We start from the raw sequence: 21373 nt of genomic DNA, 5'->3' as shown, positions 1-21373 counted from the left end.
TGTCTGTGACTGATTTGAAGTGAGGTACCTTGCAAACAAACAAAACCGATTAATTCTTTGAGTATTCCCCCTAGGACTTTGTAAAGAACTTCTAATTCCATGTGAAATTGTATTTAATGTTATAGCCCAAATCCCATCATCTTTGGTTCCAAGACGCATTGGGTGGAACCATTTGAAATTGTCATTTTTTGTAGGCAAATGGGTGAAATATTGGCAATTTCCTATGACTCAATCAATTTGCCTTTCAAATGTATAGGGCAACTCTTTAGCAAAGGGCAAGAAGAGGTCCATGTAAAAAGGAAACTGAATGTTGATGTGTTTATTTTTTTAATTTTGAGTTTATGAATAAAAAAAAGTCTTAGTGATGAATCCAAGTCAGGACACACTGTTCCGTGGAGCCATGGCTGTCTACGGACCACTCTTGCCCCATTTCCGACAGGTTCTGTTCCTTTAAGGCAACAGGTGAAAAAAATCACAGAGACCAACTTTGGTTCTTAGCTACATTCGATAATTTGATTAACCAGAAGTCATTACTTGACCAATTTTCCATTGTCCACTCATTCACATTAATAATGGGAATTGGGATTTTGAATTATTCTTTCTCATATATTTAATAGACACAACCCTCTTTGAACCACTGGGATACTTTTTTTTCTTTTCTAATTGATTATAAGTTTGACTTTGGTATATTGGTAAAGATACTAAATGTTCAGCATTATTGCTGAATTTTCTGGAATGACTTTTTCTGAGATCTGGAAATCCTGCGGAGTGCCATAGTGGAGAACCCAGTGTCCACCATCACTGTTCCTTCCAGTTACAAGCTACAAGCTGCTGTGCCCAGGCCAGATGCCGGCTTCCTCCGAGGGGGAGGTTTCTCAAGCAACAGCTTACAGTCCTAGAGCTCAGGTTGATGAGAGGGCATTCTTGGTGCTTCCAGAAAGAACATCTGTGGCTGTGGCAGGCATTAATCCCTACTGTTGCTAATCACTCCTGCCATGAAATTTCCTTGGGATTTGTCATCTGACTGGGTCTGTCCTTTAGACACTGATGGATATCCAAATAGAATACGGTCACGCATGGTAATAATTTTTATTTACGATGTATTTTCTTTTATTTACATTTTTTTTTTACCCTTTTTTTTGGTATTGAGTTGTAACACTCTCTCTACCCTGGTTGCACACCTGCTCTGGAAAAGCTGTAAACAACATTGTACTTCCATGTACAAACTGCCTGTCAAAGTCAAAGCTGGTTGTTCTCATCCTGGTAATTACCTCCTCAGTTTAGACTTAATGCAAGTGAAAATTTTACTTTATCATAATATAATAAATAAAAGACATTAGGTAATTAGTAGTGCTGGTATATTTCTAAAATACTAAACAGACAAACAATAAACTGTGAACTTAATCACATGAGTTCTTATACAGTTTCAAGACAGGAAAATTAGAGCTCTCAGCTACAGTCATTTTAATAATCACATTGGATCTGCATTATTTATTAGTTACTACATGCTCAAGTGATTCAAGGTTGTACAATGCCTAAAATCATTCCAAAGCAAGCATACCTTTTGTCTTTTTAATTCTGACTGGATTACACAATGCATATATTTCTATTTAGCTAAATTGCTAAGTTTATTTCACACATTCCATGAAAGAGACATCAGCCATCCTCTTGATTTCCAACCAGACTAGCTTTCTTTATGCAATCCCCTGTAGGGGAGTGATTTGCTAGCTCTTTTTGATATAAAAGCTATGCAAACCTTCAGCCAGATTCTCAATGCTTTTGATTCCCTAGCAAATCTCTAATACTCTCAGAATTCTCTTGGAAGACTTCGGAATTCTGGAAAGAGTTGGTTTGTAGAGGCACAAAAGACAGCAAGAATCTCCATTTCCATCAATGGCTTTCAAATTTGGCATGCTTTCCCTTTTTTTTTTTTTTTTTTTTTCTGTCTGGTTACTCACCTTTCATTTGGAGATATGTTCTTGAACAGTATGCCTTCCCATCCTACCCACCCTGGTTTACTTCCTAAATGTTTTCTGGATTTTGTGAAAAGCATGCAGCTTGAGGAATTTTAATTGATTCGACTTCAATGGTTTTTTTTTTTTTCTTTTTTTTTTTGGAGGAAGGGAGTTTACAGGATTGACTAAAACCAGCTGAGAACCAAGAAGCAACCCTTTTCAGCTAGAGAACCCATCTGTTTAGTCTTGGAGCTTGTGTGACTTTTTAGGGCAATTCTCTGTTATATTGTACGAAGAAAGAAAGTTCTTAAGTATCAGTTTTTTGTTTGCATCAACCAAAGAAATGTAGAAATAAAGGATTGGTTACTTTAATTTGCTGCTAAATGAAAAGTAGGTTTGGCTTTATTCATGTCACTGTAAAAACTAAATAATAAAGTATTCACACCAAGCGTGAATTTTTTTTTTTGCCAGCAAAAGTTAAAACATCAAAGAAACCTCTTTCGAATACTAACAAATTTACTTACAAACACCTATATTTATTATTTCATAAATAGGCGCAACAGGTTCCATAAAAAAAGATTAAATACAGACACAGTATGAAGAAACAATAATACAGAGCCATATGTAAAGGTTATAATTTAGCTGTTTCCAATCTGTTTCTGCATCTAATAAAATACCAGGTAAGCATTTGGCAGTTTTATACATAAAAGGACTTAAATGACATTTACTAACCATTACACAAAAAGTGATACAAAAAAGCAATTTTTCTGCAGTACAAAATAAATGTGTTTGCGCTTCCCTTAACACTAGTTTCTTTTTGTCTGGTGAATGAGACAAAGCCAATTTTGTTTTTAAATTAAAATCATTTGGGAATACGTTTTTTTTTCTTTCTCAAATATTTTGAAAATATAGAACTATTAGTCAGTTGTTTTAAAAATGAAGTAAAAATATGAATGTTTGCCAATTTAACCCCTATTGTGAAATCAATAAACTGGAATGAGCCAGTTTCAAATTACAATTTAGCTACAAAAACATTCACATTTTATACTCTAGGAGAGTGTGACATAGATGCTATTTACAAACTTGCTATGATTGCTACATCAAGCCATTTAAAAAGTCTTTAGTAGTTTCATATAAACACCCATTATGAAAACCAATGGAAAATCCAGGACTTTGATCCGAGACATCTACAGTCGCTAAGGCAGTTACTAAAGCGCAGCACTTCACAGCAAAATACCAACATAAAATCTGAATGGTCCAAATTTCCTTCAGGGAAGAAGAAAAACAATGTCCATAAGGGATTAAAAAAATAATAAAGAAGCATGACTATTTCTTCCAGAGTGGGTGACCCACAAGCTCAAATGGTCCTAAGTGCTTAGCAACTTGTATTTTTCTAATAAAATGGAGAACTGCTTTGGCTATACAAAGCAATCCACGGTGAAAAGACTTCCCTGAATTCCTCAGTGGAAAGAAGAGGTGTTCAGACTTTCAGGTAAGGTACAGTGCTTTGTCCCTCTGCATGCCCCTGTGTCAAGAGAAAACAGACAAACAATGCCTTGTTACAAGACTGGTGCTACAGGTGACCCCGAGGGAGGTAGGTCTGTTTGTTCTAGCTCCAGGGATGGATCGGTGCCCTGGGACAGGGCCCAGGTACAACGAACAGGGATCTAAAGGCATTTGCTTATTCTTGGAACGACTAGAACTGCTTAAAAATTTCTGCATTGCTGTCTTCTGCTTTCATGAACATGGAACTGTTCCAGATGATCTTTCAGAAAGCAGGGAGAAAAGACGGGATCTCTGAGGCGCCTAGGGAGCAGGACGCGCCAAGCATGCTATGAGAGCTGTCCACCAGGAGGTGGCGATGACCCGCCGCTTACCCACTACTACAGTAGTCGTTATTCCAGTCCACCGGCTGGGCGGGAGGGTTTCTGCACCCGGAACGTACATACTCCATTGCTTGGGTTACCACTTGTGCAGCTGTGGATGTAGGATTGATTATAGTCTGATAGTCGGGTTGAAGAGTAAATCCCTGAAAGGGAAAGCAAATCCACAAATAAGGATCAAAGTGCTTTTTTTTTTTTTAGGAAGAAAAGCCCCTAAATATTTATCCATTGTTTGCAAACACACTTCTGCCTTCTCCCATGTGTCTCTGCAAGGGCAAACGAATCCTGAGGGCCCAGAAAACTTAAAGGTAAAAGAGATGTGCGCAGGACCCTATTCTTTTACCTTTCTTGCATTGAACCATGTGTGAGAAACCTTTATTTGTATACTCTTGAGCAGATAAACTGAATTGAGAAACAACTTAAAATATGGAGAAGCCGACTCAATCAGAACAAAGGGAAAAGGACCTAACCCCTCAGTTTATGTTTTCTATCAAACCTAAGGATACATTAATAGTTAATCCCCAGAATATGCAACAGAATCTTTTTTGAAGGATTCAGGCAGCAGGTGGCTGAGTGTTTTATTAGACTACACCTATTCACATATTGTTCTCGAAACCCGTTTTCTTCATTCAATCACAAAGGGACCATCTGCTTCTTCTTTTATTTGTACTTCTTTCTCAGCTAAAAAATTTCAACCAAAGCTTTTTAACAGTGGTGGGACTAATAGAAGGAAAGAGATTCAAAGCAACTTGCCACCGGAAAACACAGGGAAGGAAAAGTGTAAGACAGAGCAAATATTTTTTAATTGAAAAGTCTATTAACTGGCAAATAATAATCAGACTTTAGGAAGATTCCTCTAATACATTGGTATGGTGGAGTGTTGACTTTTAATCCTTGCAAAGCTATTAAAAATTCAAGGACAGACTCTCTGAAGTATATAGCTATATCTGGTAAACAAAAAGCATTATACACTAAGATTTATTTTTAGCTTATCTGGTGAATTCAAGAGCAGCATAAGCAAGCTTTGCTGAAATTGACCAAAAAAGCAAGTTAATTAATCTTGTGGTTGTCTCTTTCTGCTGTGGATTTCATACATGGTTTTTAACCATAGAAAAATCAAGAGACTTAAAAAACGAACCATTTCCTATTTACTTGCGGAGAGCTTTGGAAGGCATAATATTGAGTTTTTACTGTTCTTGCTTCTGTTTTTGTTTTAGCTCAGCAGAATGATCAGAAGATTGATTTTTAACTAAGGATATTTCCTCAGACTTTGATTCGTGTTTCAGCGTCCCTTGGGTAAACACTCAAAGGTACCTATTATCAAATGTCTTCAATTCTCCATTTTGGCTTTAAGATATTAATTTACTTTCCATTCCAGTGATAAAGACTGCAAGCCAATGTCCACACTAACTCCCACCAAAACTGTGGAGGAAAGACAAACCTTTGAATGATTAGAAACACATCACTGGAAAGTAGAGAATTTAGCAGTCTGGCTATTTGACCACACACAGACTAAAAGGATTAGAGTATTTCCTCATTTTACAACTGGCTTGTGGGAAATAAGAATGTTTGGGTAAACGACACCTGCAGCTCAAGCTATAAACATTTTCCAAGACAGCAAAGTGAAAAATAAGAGGGGTAACTGGATGCTTGGTTCTCCCGTCCTCTCCAGGCTGATTGACCAGACCATGCTATATCTCTGTCACACAGGGAGTCCCCCCACTGCCTTTGATGAAATGTATTCATTCCATTATGGTCCTATGATATTGTCTTTTTTTTTTTTTCTTAAGTAGGCTCCATACCCAGTGCCAAGCCCAATGCAGGGCTCGAACTCATGACCCTGAGATCAAGACCCCAGCCGAGATCAAGAGTTGAACGCTTAACTGACTGAGCTCCCCTATCATACTGTCTTTATGGGCTTTTCATCCAGCTTGCTTGATGTCTTTCCTTAGTGTCTAGGGTGATACTGGGCAAAGAGCAGAACAAAACTCCTTAGAGAAAGGAGCTTTGTGTTGATTTCCATTTTTGCCCATCATAAAGGCTCTGGCCATAGGGACTGGAGACCAGAGAGTGTTTGCTTTGTTTACTGAATATTCTCAGTAGTAGTGTAGTAGTATTACTACACTAGTAGTAGTACTAGTGTAGTACTGTAGTAGTGGCCTGTAGTAGTAGCTCAATAAATCATCTCTTCCGGTGAATAAAGTTTAACAGACTCCAGTTGGGAAGGCATGGGGCTGTATAAATGTGTAAATGCCAGGGGCTTTCCTGTCATTTTAATGTGAAGTTCTCCCTATTGGATTTTTGCACAATGGACAAAACATAACCTAACAGTAAACAAGTGTCGAAAAAAAAATGTAGTTGGAAATATCTTGAGTTAGTTGAAGGCATGACCACATAGGAGAGAGCAAAAAATGAATAAAAACAAACTAACTCCTTTCTACCCAATCCTACACAATCCACAACAGAAACCATCATGGCTTTTTTCCCATCCAATGCAAATGGTTCCTTGTCAAGGTTGGGTGAGAGACTGTCAGGAGAACACTAATCTTTGAACTATGAGTTTAAGATAAAATGAGTAACTTCAATGTAAAAAAACCAAAATGATGTATCACCTACACAGTTCAAAGATTTAATGTTCAGCCAACCTCAATGCCTAATTTAAGATCAGTTAACATCCAAACAACCAAGGACCTAGAAAAATACAAGAAAGCCTGAAGTAACATTGTTTAACTTGCTCTCCATTTGGAAAATGCATTACTCTTCTAACACTAGTAAAAGGTGTTGAGGTTGACCCTAGAGCTAAGTACATTTTGATTATTGATGTAAATATGAAACAACGATGGTGATATACATTTTTGGAACATGTTTGCTTAGCGGTCTAATTAAACCAGGCTGAATATTTTGCATTTTAATGCTCAAGAGAAAAATCACCAACTGTTTTGTAGCATGCCTGGAATTTTAAATTTCATTTTCTGGTGCCAGATTGAAATAAAAATAGAAAACGTGATAAAGATTGATTTGATGTCAGAAGGGACATTTGCTCTTTAATTAGATTTCTGTAGCCCTAGCATTTTTATTGTGCCACATAGCAAGACCTAAAAGCCTATAGCACAACCAAACAGTGATCCTCATATCCACACTTTACTGGGAACTAATTTCATTTCCTGCCTGTCTGGAGAGGTATTTTCAACAGGCATCAGTGTTTTTGTCTTCACAACTGATTTATTCATCAATCTCAATGTGATTTTTTTAAACCTTTAAATTACACCCAAATCCTAAAGCAGCTGTTTATTACACAAGGAAATTGAAAATCTGTCTGTGTGATATCATACAAAGATTTTTTCTTAAGGTTATAAAGGAAGTTGACAGATATTAATGATTTTTTTTCTCGTGACCTCATTCGACAATATAGCGAGCAGGAAAAAAAAAGGAAGAAAACTGGACTAAAAAAAAAAAAGCAGCTCCGTGTGTTTGGTGTATAAAATATTATTCTAGAAAAAAATGAAACTATTATTCCTGGTGGACTATACAATCGTTTTTGTAGGATATATTCATTTTTCAGAAGGATAAGAAAATAGCTAACATAATACTGAAATATGAGATTATTTTAAAAATATGGTAGCCAATAACTTGCGTTCGCTTTCTCTCTTTTTCATGTTTGGGTATGTGAACATGGCCCCCACACACAGGAAGCAAACATCTTCAGGATAAAGGTGGTTTGGACGGTCCATCAGACAGGTTGAATTTCACTCACAACCTGGTTCTACAACCATGGTCTGAAGACCAACTTTGAGAACTTGAACTTTGGCCCTGACAGACTTGTGATTTTAATAAATTGAGTGACATCATGGCTGATGGACTTTTTGATCCTGATTTTAGGATTATCAACTTGTTGGGGGCTGCCAGTCCCCTCAACCTGACGATCCTATCCTAATGACCTCATTCCTCTAGGACGGTACATTAGGCTCTCCCCTAATGCACCGTACTCCCCACTGGTCTCCTTCCCAGGTCCCAGACCAGCTACATTTCCCGCCAAAATGGGTCCTTCCAGCCTGGAGCCTTTTTCCCCTGTTTCTGGCCTCTGCTGGTTTTCCCCACTTACTCTGCCCACCTCCTTTAAAAAAAAAAAATAAGAATTTCATTTTATTTCATTTATTTGAAAGAGAGAGAAAATGAGAGAGAAAGCAGGAGTGGGGAGAGGGAGAGGGAGAAGCAGACTCCCTGCTGAGCTGGGAGCCTGACGTGGGGCTCGATCCCAGCACCCTGGGATCATGACCTGAGCTGAAGGCAGACGCTTAACCCACTGAGCCACCCAGAGTCCCCCTCTCCCACCTTCTGATTGATACAGGCTACTTCCTCTTCTCAGCCTTCATGTGTCTGTGCCAGCCCTTCACAGGGGCCTTCTTTATGCATTCCAGCTGAAGGCTCTGCTATTTTTCCACATGCTCTGCAATTTGAATTCCTGTTTGTCTTCCCCCCCCCCACAGGATCTTACTAATTAATCTGTTTATCTTATTACCACCACTATACCACCACTGCTCCTCAACTCTGATGACAGCTGCATGGGGACAGAGGCCTCTTTACCTCTTCTCATTTGTCATTCAACTTCCAGAGCCTAGACAGTGCCTGGCACACATTAGGGGTTTAATTAATCTTTTTTGAATAAATGCAATTAGAAAAATTCCAAGGAATTCAGATTCTACAAACTAATCTATAATTTCTTCTAGTATTTAAACATTTTTGTTACTTGTTTTTTTTGAAATCGCTTGTTTGTTCATTTGTCCATTCAACAATTATTTTACTTTACCCACCTTGATCCAGGCCTTGTTAAAAGTGATGTTAGTCACTGTAGTCTTTTAGCTATTTACTCTCCATTTGGGGTTCATGCCATTTTGTCTTCTATTATTAATGTAAATTGAAATCAGGTCCTACCATCTCAGTAAGAACACTTTTTGAGATACACTAATAGAACTGACTTAAAGATTGATGAATAACGTGTCCAGTGTAATCTGTTCTATTTTTTCCTATTCAGTTCCGATTCTCTACAGAAAGACAAGTCTCTTGAGTTTTCACATGTGGCCTTATGTAATTCTGAAATGTTTGAAAGCTACTCAGGATCACAGCTAGCTCATCCAAGGTGTTTGTATAAGTAGAAAAAGGAACCTTTTCTGAGCAGATAAGTTAGAAAACAGTGTCCTCTCTAGACTGAGCTCTAGCCCTCAGCTTGGTGGAGGGGACTGTGCCTTTTCTGTTCTCTTGCCTGGGAAGAAACAGACCAGAGCTAGAGCGTGGAGAGCAGAACAAGGGCCCTCAGCGGGCAGCACCTTAGGCTGGAGGCAATCCAAGAAGGCAAGGTTGTGTTCCTCAGACTCTTCATTCTTTACATAAACATTACTGGTTCATTCATATGCAAGGACACCCAAGAGTGTCCCTTTTATTTGAGTGATGTCTGATAGAAAGAGCAGAAATTTGATCCTATGAATGTCACCTGCTAGTCACAGACACCGCTGTGGACCAGGCATGATTGTAGAAGTTGACTTTTCCCCAGTCTTCTTCCCTAGTGAATCAGCAGCTAGTCTGGGTAAGAGGACATCAGGGCTTTATCAAAATCTTTGGCTTAAGGACTGGGAAAGGTTTAGCAAAGAGACTTAGGTCCATTTGTTCTCTCTAATCATTTTAATTTTAGAACTAGCTAAGATTTAAAGACCCTCCAAATTCTTGGGAGATACAGGTTTTCTAATGCAAAACTGGTAATAGTCTATAAGAATGATTAAGTGTGAGAGGCAGCAGGCCCAGCATTTAAGAAGCCAGGCTCTGATTTCTGAACAGAACTGGGTTTTGAATTCCAGCACCGACCTTATGGGCATATGACTTAACTCTGCCAAGCCTGAGTTTCTTTGCTTATAAAATGAAGATAATGCTAGTTCCTGCACTATAAATTTTCTGAAATTAAACAGAAGGTAAAGTAATATATTAAGGTTTGCTATTGTCAGTCTACAATGATAATAATAAAAATAAGGGGCGCCTGGGTGGCTCAGTGGGTTAAAGCCTCTGCCTTCGGCTCAGGTCATGATCCCAGGGTCCTGGGATCGAGCCCTGTGTGGGGCTCTCTGCTCAGCAGGGAGCCTGCTTCCTCTTCTCTCTCTGCCTGCGTCTCTGCCTACTTGTGATCTCTGTCAAATGAATAAATAAAATCTTTAAAAAAAATGAATTTGGGGGGAACTTGGGTGGCTTAGTTGGTTGATCGACAGACTCTTGACTTAGGCTCAGGTCATGATCTCATGGGTCTCGAGATCAAGGGCCACGTGGGGCTCCACCCTTAGCAGGGAGTCCTTGAGATCCTCCCTCTCGCTCTGCCTACCCCTACCCCCGCCAAATCCCCGCTCATGTTCTCTCTCTCTCTCAAAATAAATAGATGAAATCTTAAAAAAAATAAATTCGAGGGTAGTATATTTGATTCTTTTTCTGCATCCTCTCCAACCCACCCTGGTCCAACTACAGACTCAATTCCACAGAGGGCTAGATGGGGGCTCAACAGGAAACCTGTGTTTGCGTGTTTAATTACAGTTCTGGAACGAAAGAGTAATCGGATTGTAAAAGTGATGGATGAATTTGATACGATTTGTAGTTTTTAATCTTGATTTATGTTTTTAAAACAAGTTTTCAGGATGCTTGACGGCTTTACGTTTAGTTTCATGTACACCATTTGCTCTTCATTTTACAATTTTAAAATAACACCAAATCCTAAAGAAAAGCTGGACTTCAAAGGAAAATTCAGCTAAGATCGCACACAAATTATTTCAATAATTGGGAGAGAGCCTTCCAAACTTCCTGTGTTTTCTGATTTTTGCAGAAGCCATATATCCATTTTTAAACAAAACTCCGGTTAACATTTTAATTTCTTAGTCCTTTAAAGGCTGTACCAATTTGATAGTTCTGAATATTACTAAACAGTGGGTCAAGATTTCATTTTGTGGCATTTATTGGCCTCAACAGGCATACTAATCAAGGCTTTATAAACTATATATATATATATATATATATATATATGTATATCCAAACCAAATATATATATATTTTTTAATGTAAAACCTTCAGTCCCAAAGAGGTCTTTAGCAGGAGTTGTCATTTCATCATTACAAATGTACTTTACTCAAGGAGCAGAAAACAAGGAGGATGATTAGCAATATGATTTCTAGAAACGTGGCAAGAGGCCAGCAGGCGATTAGGAAAAGAAGCAGCGATCCATTGTCGTGATCCTATAATGCTGCCCAAACTCACCACCTGTAAATTATTATTTTTCAGAAAGCAGATGTTTGTTGACTATCTTCCATTTTCTGTCCATTAAATAGAACAGAACACACATGTGCCCCCACCTTTTGCTGGATGGCGAGAACCCCCTCCCCCCTCCCTTCCCTCTCTCCCCCTCCCCCCCCCCCCCCCCCCCCCCCCACCCTTCTGAAGAAGAGTCCAGAGTGCGAGCACGTACCTGCTGCATGGGAGGTGAGTGTAAGGCAGACTGGACCTGCATGGGGAGCTGGTTCCCAAGGGGCTGCTGCATGGCGAGTGGTGGGTGCTGCTGCATGTTGAGATGCTGGTGAAGAGGTGGACTGATCTGGAGGGGAGGAGGGGGGGACACGGCCATGTTTGCTATAGAGACAGTCACTGGCATTTGGTTATTCGGCTTGGGGGCTATGCTCCTGGGGAGACTGGGATGCATGGCAGTCAGGTGAGGATTCATTCCTGGTTGTTGGTGGTAGTGGGAACTTAGGTACAGAGCCGAGTGGGCCTGGCTGGGCCCGTGGAACACTGAAGGCTTTGAGTTGATCAGCTGAGGAGGTTGCGATGTCTTCACATCAACAGGTTCACTGTAGCTCTGTTGAGGAAACAAACAGGGGCAGAGTTCAGAGACTGACACAGGAGTACTGGGTGAGCGCGGCCTGGAACTTCCGTGGGGATCAACGCCTGTTGCTCTGCTTGCCTCTGGTCTAAGAACTCCTCCTCCGGTATTTGTAATGCGGCTCATGGAAGACTGAGCTGAATCTGTCTCTTTCTGAATCTAAAACAATCTCCAGTGACATTTTCTTTTTCTTTGCCTCAATGCAAGCTCTAACCTAGGGACTTTTCTCATTGTGCACACCAGGAACAAGATGGGCGGGGAGATGGATGTCCTCAGTGACCTGATAGGAAAGACAAGTGGAGCTCACTTTGAAAGTAATTCAGTTCTGGAGTTCTTCTATTGATTGTATGTCTCATTTTTTTATGTTTCCTTTTTACAGTCCTAAGGAGTCTTGGCCTAGATATTTGCACAAAGAAAACAAAGCTGGTTGATGGACATGAATATGAGAAAAGGAGTTCGAAAATACCTTTCTGAAGTTACATAAAACCACATTAATACAGCTTCTAAGTAGCCACAGAACTCATCTGAATTTTTTAAAGAAGTTGGTGATGAATTGTCCCCCATAATGAACTGGATAAAAATAATCTCTCTTAGAAACTTTTGACTCCAACATGAATTAATATAATTTTGCCCTAATTTTTTTATATCTTCCTAAGGCCATTTCTTAATAATCTTTTCCTTGACTTAAAAACTAGACCTAGCAGTGGGGGCTGAAAAGAACCAAGAATTAACCCCGAAGCATTTCTTCCAGGGCAAGGACCTACCTCCTACATTTGCTGAGAGGAGGAAGCTGATAAAACAAAAGGGGAGAAGTGAAACCAGGTGGGGGAAGAAACATGCTACCATATCCTTCTGGAGAAGAAAAGTTGCTTTGTCGAAACAGTGCCTTGAGGATGCAAATATCCTTATTCTGGAACCTTGATATCATGCTTATTCCGTTTTTGAGTCAAATGAGCTCCTGTTACTATCAGCGTGGCAGGGTCTTTCTGAAACCCTCCCGTGACACAGAACATCGTCCAATGGACCAGAACATTAGGGACATTGGTCGTCACGCAAGATGACCCAAAACACAACGTGCGAACTTCATTTCACAAGTCAGCAGATAACACTACTAGCAATGCAACTGGTTTTTCTCCATTAGTGTAGGAAAATGAAATGAAAACCACAATGAGGACCAGGGGGCATCTACGTGCAGACTCAAGAAAAGTAGGTTGGGGTAAACGAACAACCAGCCCCACATTCTCTCTCCAGAGAAAGGACACAACTGATGTCTGTGACAATACGCCAGACCATGGAAATCTGGGGTCCTGGGAGGCTCTGACTTCACCAGGTCGAGTATAAAGTAAGGTGTACCCCGAGAATTTGAGCCTCTCTGAAGAATCCTCTCCTTATAATATTTATCTCTGTGTCCATATTGATGGAGCCTTACGAAATAGGAACCGACATTCAGACTCCCTGTCTCCTATATGAATATTAAAAATGTCAGAAATTGTTCACACATTTTCAAGGGATGGCTTTAAAAGAAAGAAACTTGGCAAAATGCAGATGTAAAAGGTGATTTCAACAACAACAAAAAGAAACTTAAGTAGATTTTTTTTTATTGTTGTTGTTTCTACTTAAAAATTCTTATTGTTGTGTGCAGAGTAGTGAACAATTCCAGGAAAAGGTCAAATAGGTTAATTCAGGCTGTGTAAACAGTGACTAGTTCTATATCAGAATAGCATATACTACAATGATATGCCTCAAAAATCGTTCCCTATATGCCAAGAAGATTTTGTGTTTATTGTGTGTCTGTGTCGTGAAGTCATCCGGGAAAGCAGTCTCATTGTGTTTTCCTCCCCCTCCTTAGCCTGCTGCAGAAGGGCTAATTTTGTACTTAATCGCATACGGCTTCAACTCCCTACAGGAACAGAACTATTACACATGATAGATATCTATAAAATTTAATACATGTGAGTGCATCTTTATTTCTTGCTTTATAGATGTTTTTAATTTAAACAGAAGAAGAATCACTCACATCGCCCATACTATCAGCGCTCTGAAACACATAGATGGGAAAATGTTTGCATTTTGATTTCTCTAGCTAATAATCACCTCGTCAAGAAGTAACATGGGATCTATAGCATATAGACAGGTGACCTGAACGTGTGTTTGGACATAAACAAAATGCACATAGATGCATATGACATGTTGTTCAGACATAATCATACAATTGTCCCGGGAACTACAGCCATGTAATTAAATAAAGATATTTGTCCAATTGAACAACCTTGGAGAAATAGACTTTGGCTACATGTAGAATAGAAATGCCTAATTCTGGTGAGTCCAGACACTTGGCCAGCAGCGGGACCAGCTCTGGGGGCCCACAGCCACCCCTGGCAAGCCATTCTAGGGGTGACACTCACTTTAGCCCCCAACACATGCAGTTCTGAACTGTATGGGGGAGGAGGAATTTGTGGAAAAAATACATGTCTTATAAAAAACAAGGTTCCTGGATGAAACGTGAAGGAAACAAGCCAGTGCCTTCTGGGAGCCTTCAGTGTGTTGTGAATCTCCAGCTAAGGACCACAGAAACCTTCTCTCAATGGGTCATTTGGTGAGAATAGTCTTCAACGGAAAACATTGGTTCAGAAGAATTAATAAGTGACACAAACCTATTTAAGTGGCAAATAGAACTACACTTCCATTTAAACAGTCATTTCTTGCCTGAAATAAGCTAATTTTTGTTGCCACAAAAGACATACTTAATTTACACAATCCAGGTAATATTACACTAATCTATAGTTCTGTGTTTCCTGGAAAACCATCGGCATAGTGAATTTCATATTTTAGGCTGAGGACAGTGACACAATTTCTTGAAAGAATTAGGAAGCTGGTGGCTTCCCAGTTATATCCTAGAAGAGCTAGGGCATGTACATGGTAATGGTTTTCTTCAATGGTGAATTCAAAATAAACAATGAACCAAATCCTCCTGAATTCTACCTTTTGATTAACAGCAGGCCTTCCACCAGATAGAGAAATGATAGAAAGATCATTTCAGAGAGGGAGATGTAGAGACACAGGTACATAAAAATAGATTCCAACCGAATTTGAGATAACTTTTTGCCAACCTTGTGAAGACTGTTTTCTCATGGTAAATAGAAAAATATTTTGTCTATCCAGCCATTTGTTTGTCATTTATATTCTCCACACTAAGGCATGTAAAGATCGCTAATGCTAAACCTATTCTGAAATAGTACTAAATTTTAATCCCTAGAAAGACTGTCGACAAACAAATTAAATAGATCTCTGAAAATGATGAGTTAGATAGCACTCTATACAATTTTTATATTGTATAGGGAGGAAGACTTTGGGGGAAGTTACATTTTTTCCCTTTACTTTCTAATAGTTGAATGTGACAAGATGGGTAACATGTCCAGTGTCTAGCCATGCGCCTATACACGAAAGGGATGCCAATGGAGGTGCTCTCCCTGTTGTCTCTATGACAGTGTCTTGCGTCATCAAGGAAATGGTCTCTGTTATGGTAGGAAATTAAATCTCTGTGTCACACGCATCTGGCACGGTGACAGGACGAAGAGAACACAGACATGTTTGTCTGTTGAATGACTGAATGACTGTTCTTGAACAAGACTCCATGCTCTCACTGTTGCCCTTGCCGAGACTCCTGACAAGACATGCCATTCCTTTTCCCAAACAGTGAGGAAAGAGCTGAAATCTTTGAAAACCCACAGAATATCAGACTGGTCTTTTCCATTCTCTTCTTTGTTGTCAGCATGAACCATACCTTTCCAGAAGTGATGAGAAATTATAACCCTCTGTCCTTTGGTTAGGTACACTGCCCTTTACTCTCCACTGGATCTGGGGTGGATGGTGGGCCACAAGGAGGCTTACTGTGTTCCAACTGCATGTTGAGAATTTTTATCTTTATGTAAAGATCCACTCATTTAGATGGCAAAAAACCTGCTTCTAGCTTCACTTCTAGTTAATTCTTAATCAGACTAATACAACAAACTGTCTATTAATTATAGAGCTATTTTATTGCTTTGAAAGATAGGTAGAATAAGTTCATTTTCCATAGCAAAGTGCCATGAATTCATAATCTGATTAAATGGGAACATGAAGAAATCATAAATTTAATCTGTTCTGTCACTTTCTTCTAATTAAACTATGAAAGCAAGGCTACAATTTTGCAAATCAATTAGATTGTTTATGAAGATCTCTATACCTACCATTCATAAATTAAAACTGTTTTCTCATACAAACTAAGTAATTTAAATTTGCTTCTATTTTGAAATACACTAACCACTTTTCTTTAGTAGTGTGTGCTTTGGGTAGGTCACCTGGCAAATATGATTTTACCACTGTATACACAACTGAAAATCTACCCATGAATCTGACATTTTCATGGAAGAAATGTGTTTTTGCTATTAGTTTCTGAGTGAGTTCTATTTCCTATTTGCTTTTAGACCACTGACTCTGAAAGATGTTTTCCATCAGCAAAATGAGTGTGTGTGTGTGTGTGTGTGTGTGTGTGTGTGTGTGAATAGACACCTTTTGGGTCTTCTCAATAGAATCTTCCACAAGAGACACCACGCTATAAACCTTAAGATACTTCTGATTAACCATGTTGTTGATAATCTGAGATAATTTCAATCCATTTACTTTGTATAAAGCAGACAATAGTGCATATAGTGTATAAATGCCCCCATTTTGGGATGATAAGTGCTATAAAAATGAGAAACTGACAAAGCAATTGTTATTTAAAATAGCAAAGTATAAACACAAGACATAAAACTCAGTGGAAGCAACAATATAAGAGTTGTTGAACCAAATCAGATTAATAGTCCATCTAATTTGATTCTTGTTTTCAGCACTGACCAATACTCGGTGCACTGGAAATTAAACAAAATTTATGCACCTACTCAATTGTGCGTTGTCACTTCTGAAAGGGAAATTCTTCCTGGTCCTTGCAGGTGATTAACTTACACCTTGAAGCATGAGATTTTATTATCTTTAAATCATGATCTGGGTTTTCGGAGCTGCAAATTTTATGTAACAGTCATAAAATAATCCATCCCATTTTCAAATTCAGACCCAGTATTTGTCTCAATAGCTCTCCATGGCATGAATTCTATAAGTTATTTCAAACAAAAGAAATCATTTGAGTTTATTGTCCTTCCCTTGAACTAAATGTTGTGATTCTTTACTATCAGTCTTGGCAACAGAGAACCTTCCTGATGTGATTCAATATTGTCCTTCACTGTGCATTTTTATAAAAAGCTTCCATTGTCCCTGTACATTCTGACACCCTACCTCAAGGTAGAAACAGTCTCTTCTCTGATGTGTGCCCTTAAAGTCACGACTCTGATCACTGTTCTTTAATATACCAGAACTTATTCATTCAAATGTTATCTCCTTCCAGGTTGGCACTTTCTTATTTTTTTTTTTTTTAAGATTTATTAATTTATTTTCAGAAACGGGGGAGGGCAGAAGGAGAATCTCTAGCAGACTCCCCGCTGAGTGAGGAGCCCAAATAGGGACTCAGTCTCATGACCTGAAATCAGGACCTGAACCAAAGTCAAGAGCAGGATGTTTAACTGACTGAGCACCCAGGCGCCCCCCCCCCCCCCCGCCCCGAGATTGGCCATTCTAAGAAGCTGTATGAATATTTCAATAATGCTGCTTTTACTTGGAATATTTGGGAATTTCTCTACTTAAATTCTCTTCAGAGCCTGGGGGACACTGTTTTACATATCCTCAGACAACTCTTTGTCTTTTGATGGTGAATCTGATTTTTGGAAACAGCTAATCGTCCCTGGAAGCCAGGTCTGTGGGTTAGATCTGGGTGAAGTTTGGGGAAAGAATGAGGTGTGAAAACAATGTAACAAGATTGATTTGCTAATGTGGCTCATAAACTTTTCATGACTGCAGTTCTAAAAGAGGAGTTTCAAAAATCTTTTGAATTCTGGGAGCAATAATAAAATAAGTTTGTAGCCTCCCAAAGTGACTACTTTGAATGCAACGCTCATTTTGGGAATATAAATTCTGGTCTATGTGGTAAAATAAAACTAGTTTAAAGTTATACATTATTTTCAACATAATAATTAAGACCAGGTCTAGGAATTCCTGAGTCTGTGGAAAAGCTATATATCCTTAAGCTTTACTTAATGGCTTAACCCCAAATGACCTTAAATAGAATGTTCAAGCCAGGGAGCTCTAGTCATAACAGTCTATGTTCCTGGTCCTCGGACTCTCTTACTCTCCCATGACTAAAGGCTCATAAAGACCATTTCAATGAGGAAAGCTGTGTAGATGAGTCTTTTCAATATCTAGGTCATTTCTCATCTTTCTAAAAGGATGTATCCATGAAGCAAGTTTTTCTTGTTTTAATGTCGCCTTTAAAATTCCTTTATATCAAAGCAGACTTGCAGACAATTTGAAAATATGAGCCAGTTAAATTTTCTATCACACACAAACTCTGCACACCTACCAACAACATGAAAAATAAAGCTGATGATAATCATAGTAATAATAATAATAATAATAATAATAATAAATAGCTGGTATTTATTAAGAGCTTCCTGTTTTGGGGATTCTGAATCATGGAGTTTATACAGAGTTTTTTATTCGATCCTCATGGAAACTCTGGGATGTGTGTCCTATTGTCTCCTCTGTTTAACAGATGAGAAAGTTGAGACGTCAAGCAGCTCAATAATTTGCATGAAGGAATGGAAGTTAGGAAGAGGGAAACCTGGAATTTGAACCCAGATCCACCTGCCCTCAGGGTCTGTAGACTTTGCTGCCCTCTGAGGACTCTTGGTGTGATGTTGGTAGCACTTTAGGTGAGATCAGACGCGTTCTTACAGGTGGGCCACAGATAATTGTTGGTGGCATTTTAAATAGATTTTTCCTTGATGCCCTCTGCCTTAGAGATCTTCTTCAATCCTTACTTATAAACCTTTGCTTCCTGCTTTTAAATTTCTCTATGGAAAGAAGTTGTGTACTCAGCCAATTCAAGAGCTTAACAATGCCCTGCTCAGATCAAATTCCTCCCGTTTGAAAGGGCATCTTTTTCCAGTTCTAGAGTCAGAGAAAATGGAGCACAGGTAATCACAGTCTTGGGGCTAAGGCCTGTCATGGGCTTGAACATGCCTGAGTCTTTGTTTTTCAGGCTTAGTAATTTCAAATTCTCTCTTCTCAGCTACTACCTTACTGCCTTTTACCTCTGTTACTTTTATGACTTTTTCTTCTGAAATGTCTTCAATTTCCCCCTTTAAATGATAGGGCCCAGAGTTGAATAAATTATTCCGGGGTCTGACCCATCTTATTTGCAACCCTCTGTGCTCCTAGTCACACGTCCTTCAATACCACTGTGTCTGCACAGCAGGGTGGCTTCTGCAGGCTGGGTCTGTCCCTGGCTCCCTGGGACCAGGTGACACGCCAGCACAGCTGGAAAAGCATGTGTTTCCCAAACACTCCGCAGGGGCCAGATTCCTCTGAGGGTCTCTGGCCAGCCCCTCATAGTGGGAGGTTAGGGAGTGGGGGGCGGGGCGAGATTCGGAAACCTCTACAACTCCTCTCTGGCCCCCGCCCTCACTAAGTCAGGGCAGCTTTAGTTTAGCTGTCTAATATGTAAGAGGTGGCATGCAATTTATTGGGGGAATAACTACATTTTTGTTGTAGTTCCGGAGGTATAAATATTTGACAATTACTCAACATAGGAAAAAAGTCTCTAAGCTTTTGAACAAGACGGCAGAGTTTCAGCCCTGTTTGCCACTGCCACCCTCTCATTTCTGTGGGCGAATCACTTAATCTCTCAGCCTAGAGACCATCTAGAAAATGGGCTAAATCTTATTTTGTAGGGTTGTTAATGATGAGTAGAGATGCATGGAAAACGCCGTGCACAGCGTGTGATGCCCAAGCTACTCGATAGCAAGATACCACTTGTATTTGTTATTTTGGGAAACAGTATCTTGCTGGGAATCTGTCATGTTGTCATTTTGAAGTATGAAGGCTAGAATATATTTATTTACTATGACTGAGTGTTTTTATTTTTGGTAGGCATTTTATTCAGACCTGGAGTCGTGTTAATGAATATGCTAGGTTTGAAGGTAGAGAGTACATTTAAACGGGAACGTCACTAATCGAGAGGAGTGTTGCTAATCCTATGACTCGGCTTCAGAGGTGGAGCCAATGTTCACCGGCTCTTCCTATTTTTGATTTGGTTCCGTTAGAAGCGGCTAATTTTAGATAGGAGTTTTCAACGGCCCAGAGTGGAAGCAGCAAGAAGTTGCAGCCTTGACGTGGCTGCCGATTAGTGAGGGGGAAGAGCTATTGGTCTAGGGAAACAAAGCCCTATTTGGTGAAGTGAATGCATTGCAGAGAGAATAGTACCAAAATATTTAGCCCTGGAGGAATAAATAAACTTTACCCACGGAAAGTTAGGAAAAGAAACATGGTGCTTTAGTTAATACAAGATCTCATTGACAATAATGAAGTGAGAATGTCAATGCTTTACCAAGACTTGTGGGTCAGGAGGTGTTTTAAGGAAGCTGGTCAAGCACACTGTTAACAGGACCCATGACACCAAGGCCCAGCACAGGGATGGAGGATGCTATAGGTCAACTCCGGGCTTGGGCACTTGTTACCTATATGGTATTTTTCCTCCTGAGAGGAATGTTTATAATCTAGCTTATTTTGTGGGTTAAGGTATGGGGATAGAGGGAACTCATTCACATAAAGTGATTTTTTTTAATAAAGTGATTTTTTTTTAAGATTTTATTTATTTATCTGACAGGCAGAGATTACAAGTAGGCAGAGAGGCAGGCAGGGAGAGAGGAGGAAGCAGGCTTTCCAAGGAGCAGAGAGCCTGATGTGGGGCTTGATCCTAGAACCCTGGGATCATGACCTGAGCTGAAAGCAGAGGCTTTAACCCACTGAGCCAACCAGGCGCCCCAATAAAGTGATCTTTTAAAAAGTATAAATCCAAAGCGCCTGAGTGCCTCAGTCAGTTGAGCATCCGACTCTTGGTTTCCGTTCAGCCCATGGTCTCAGGGTCGTGAGATCGAGCCCCTCGTCGGGCCCTGTGCTCAACGTGGGGTCTGGTTGTCCCTCTCTCTTCCCCTCTGCTCCTTCCCTCTCTCTTTCACAAATAAACAAAATAAAACCTAAAAAAATAAAATAAAAATACAAATCCGAGTATCCATCCTCTACGGAAACCCATTCGGTGGCTTCCCTCTGTACTAAAATCCAGCTCCTTTCCATGTCCTGCAAGGTCTTGGTGATTTGACCCCTGCCCATCTTCCCAGCTTCACCTCAAACCATGTTCCTTCTCTTCAGTCAGCCAGCCACGCTGACCTCTGACTTCAAGGAGACATTTCCGTCTCCGGTGGCGTCTCACTTGCTGACTGTGGCCTGGTTGGCTCTTCCCTAGGCTCCCTCTGGGTCTTGCAAGCACCTTGTCTTCCTTTGGCTCTCAGCCTTGAATGAGGTCCCCTCTTCAAAGAGGACTTTTGCAGACCACCCTATCAGATCCCGTCCTTTATTTCCTTCGGAATGCTTAGATTCTCAAAGCTCTTGGTCATTTATTAGTTTATGTTTTCACTCTTGGTCTCCCTGACAAAAGAGAAAGCTTC

The 21373-nt window shown here is 39.7% G+C and overlaps 1 protein-coding gene across 2 annotated transcripts in view; it reads right to left on the bottom strand.

Moving 5' to 3' along the window:
• Positions 1-1266: 1266 nt before the first annotated feature.
• The window catches only part of LOC111155427 (thymocyte selection associated high mobility group box), a 299729-nt gene continuing 279622 nt past the window's right edge, over positions 1267-21373 (bottom strand). For both annotated transcript variants that reach the window (XM_022515581.1, XM_022515582.1), the window contains exons 7-9: positions 11328-11714; positions 3833-3984; positions 1267-3480 (exon numbers count right to left, since the gene is read on the bottom strand). In XM_022515581.1, coding sequence (XP_022371289.1) covers positions 3444-3480; positions 3833-3984; positions 11328-11714 — 576 coding nt within the window. In that variant the 3' untranslated portion in view covers positions 1267-3443. The remainder of the gene's footprint in view (positions 3481-3832; positions 3985-11327; positions 11715-21373) is intronic.

This window comes from Enhydra lutris, unplaced genomic scaffold (genome assembly GCF_002288905.1).
Source record: "Enhydra lutris kenyoni isolate GAN:26980312 unplaced genomic scaffold, ASM228890v2 scaffoldscaffold41, whole genome shotgun sequence".
NCBI lineage: Eukaryota > Metazoa > Chordata > Mammalia > Carnivora > Mustelidae > Enhydra > Enhydra lutris.
The sequence above is the reverse complement of the archived record's forward strand: the minus strand, read 5'-3'. Positions and strand labels throughout refer to the sequence as shown.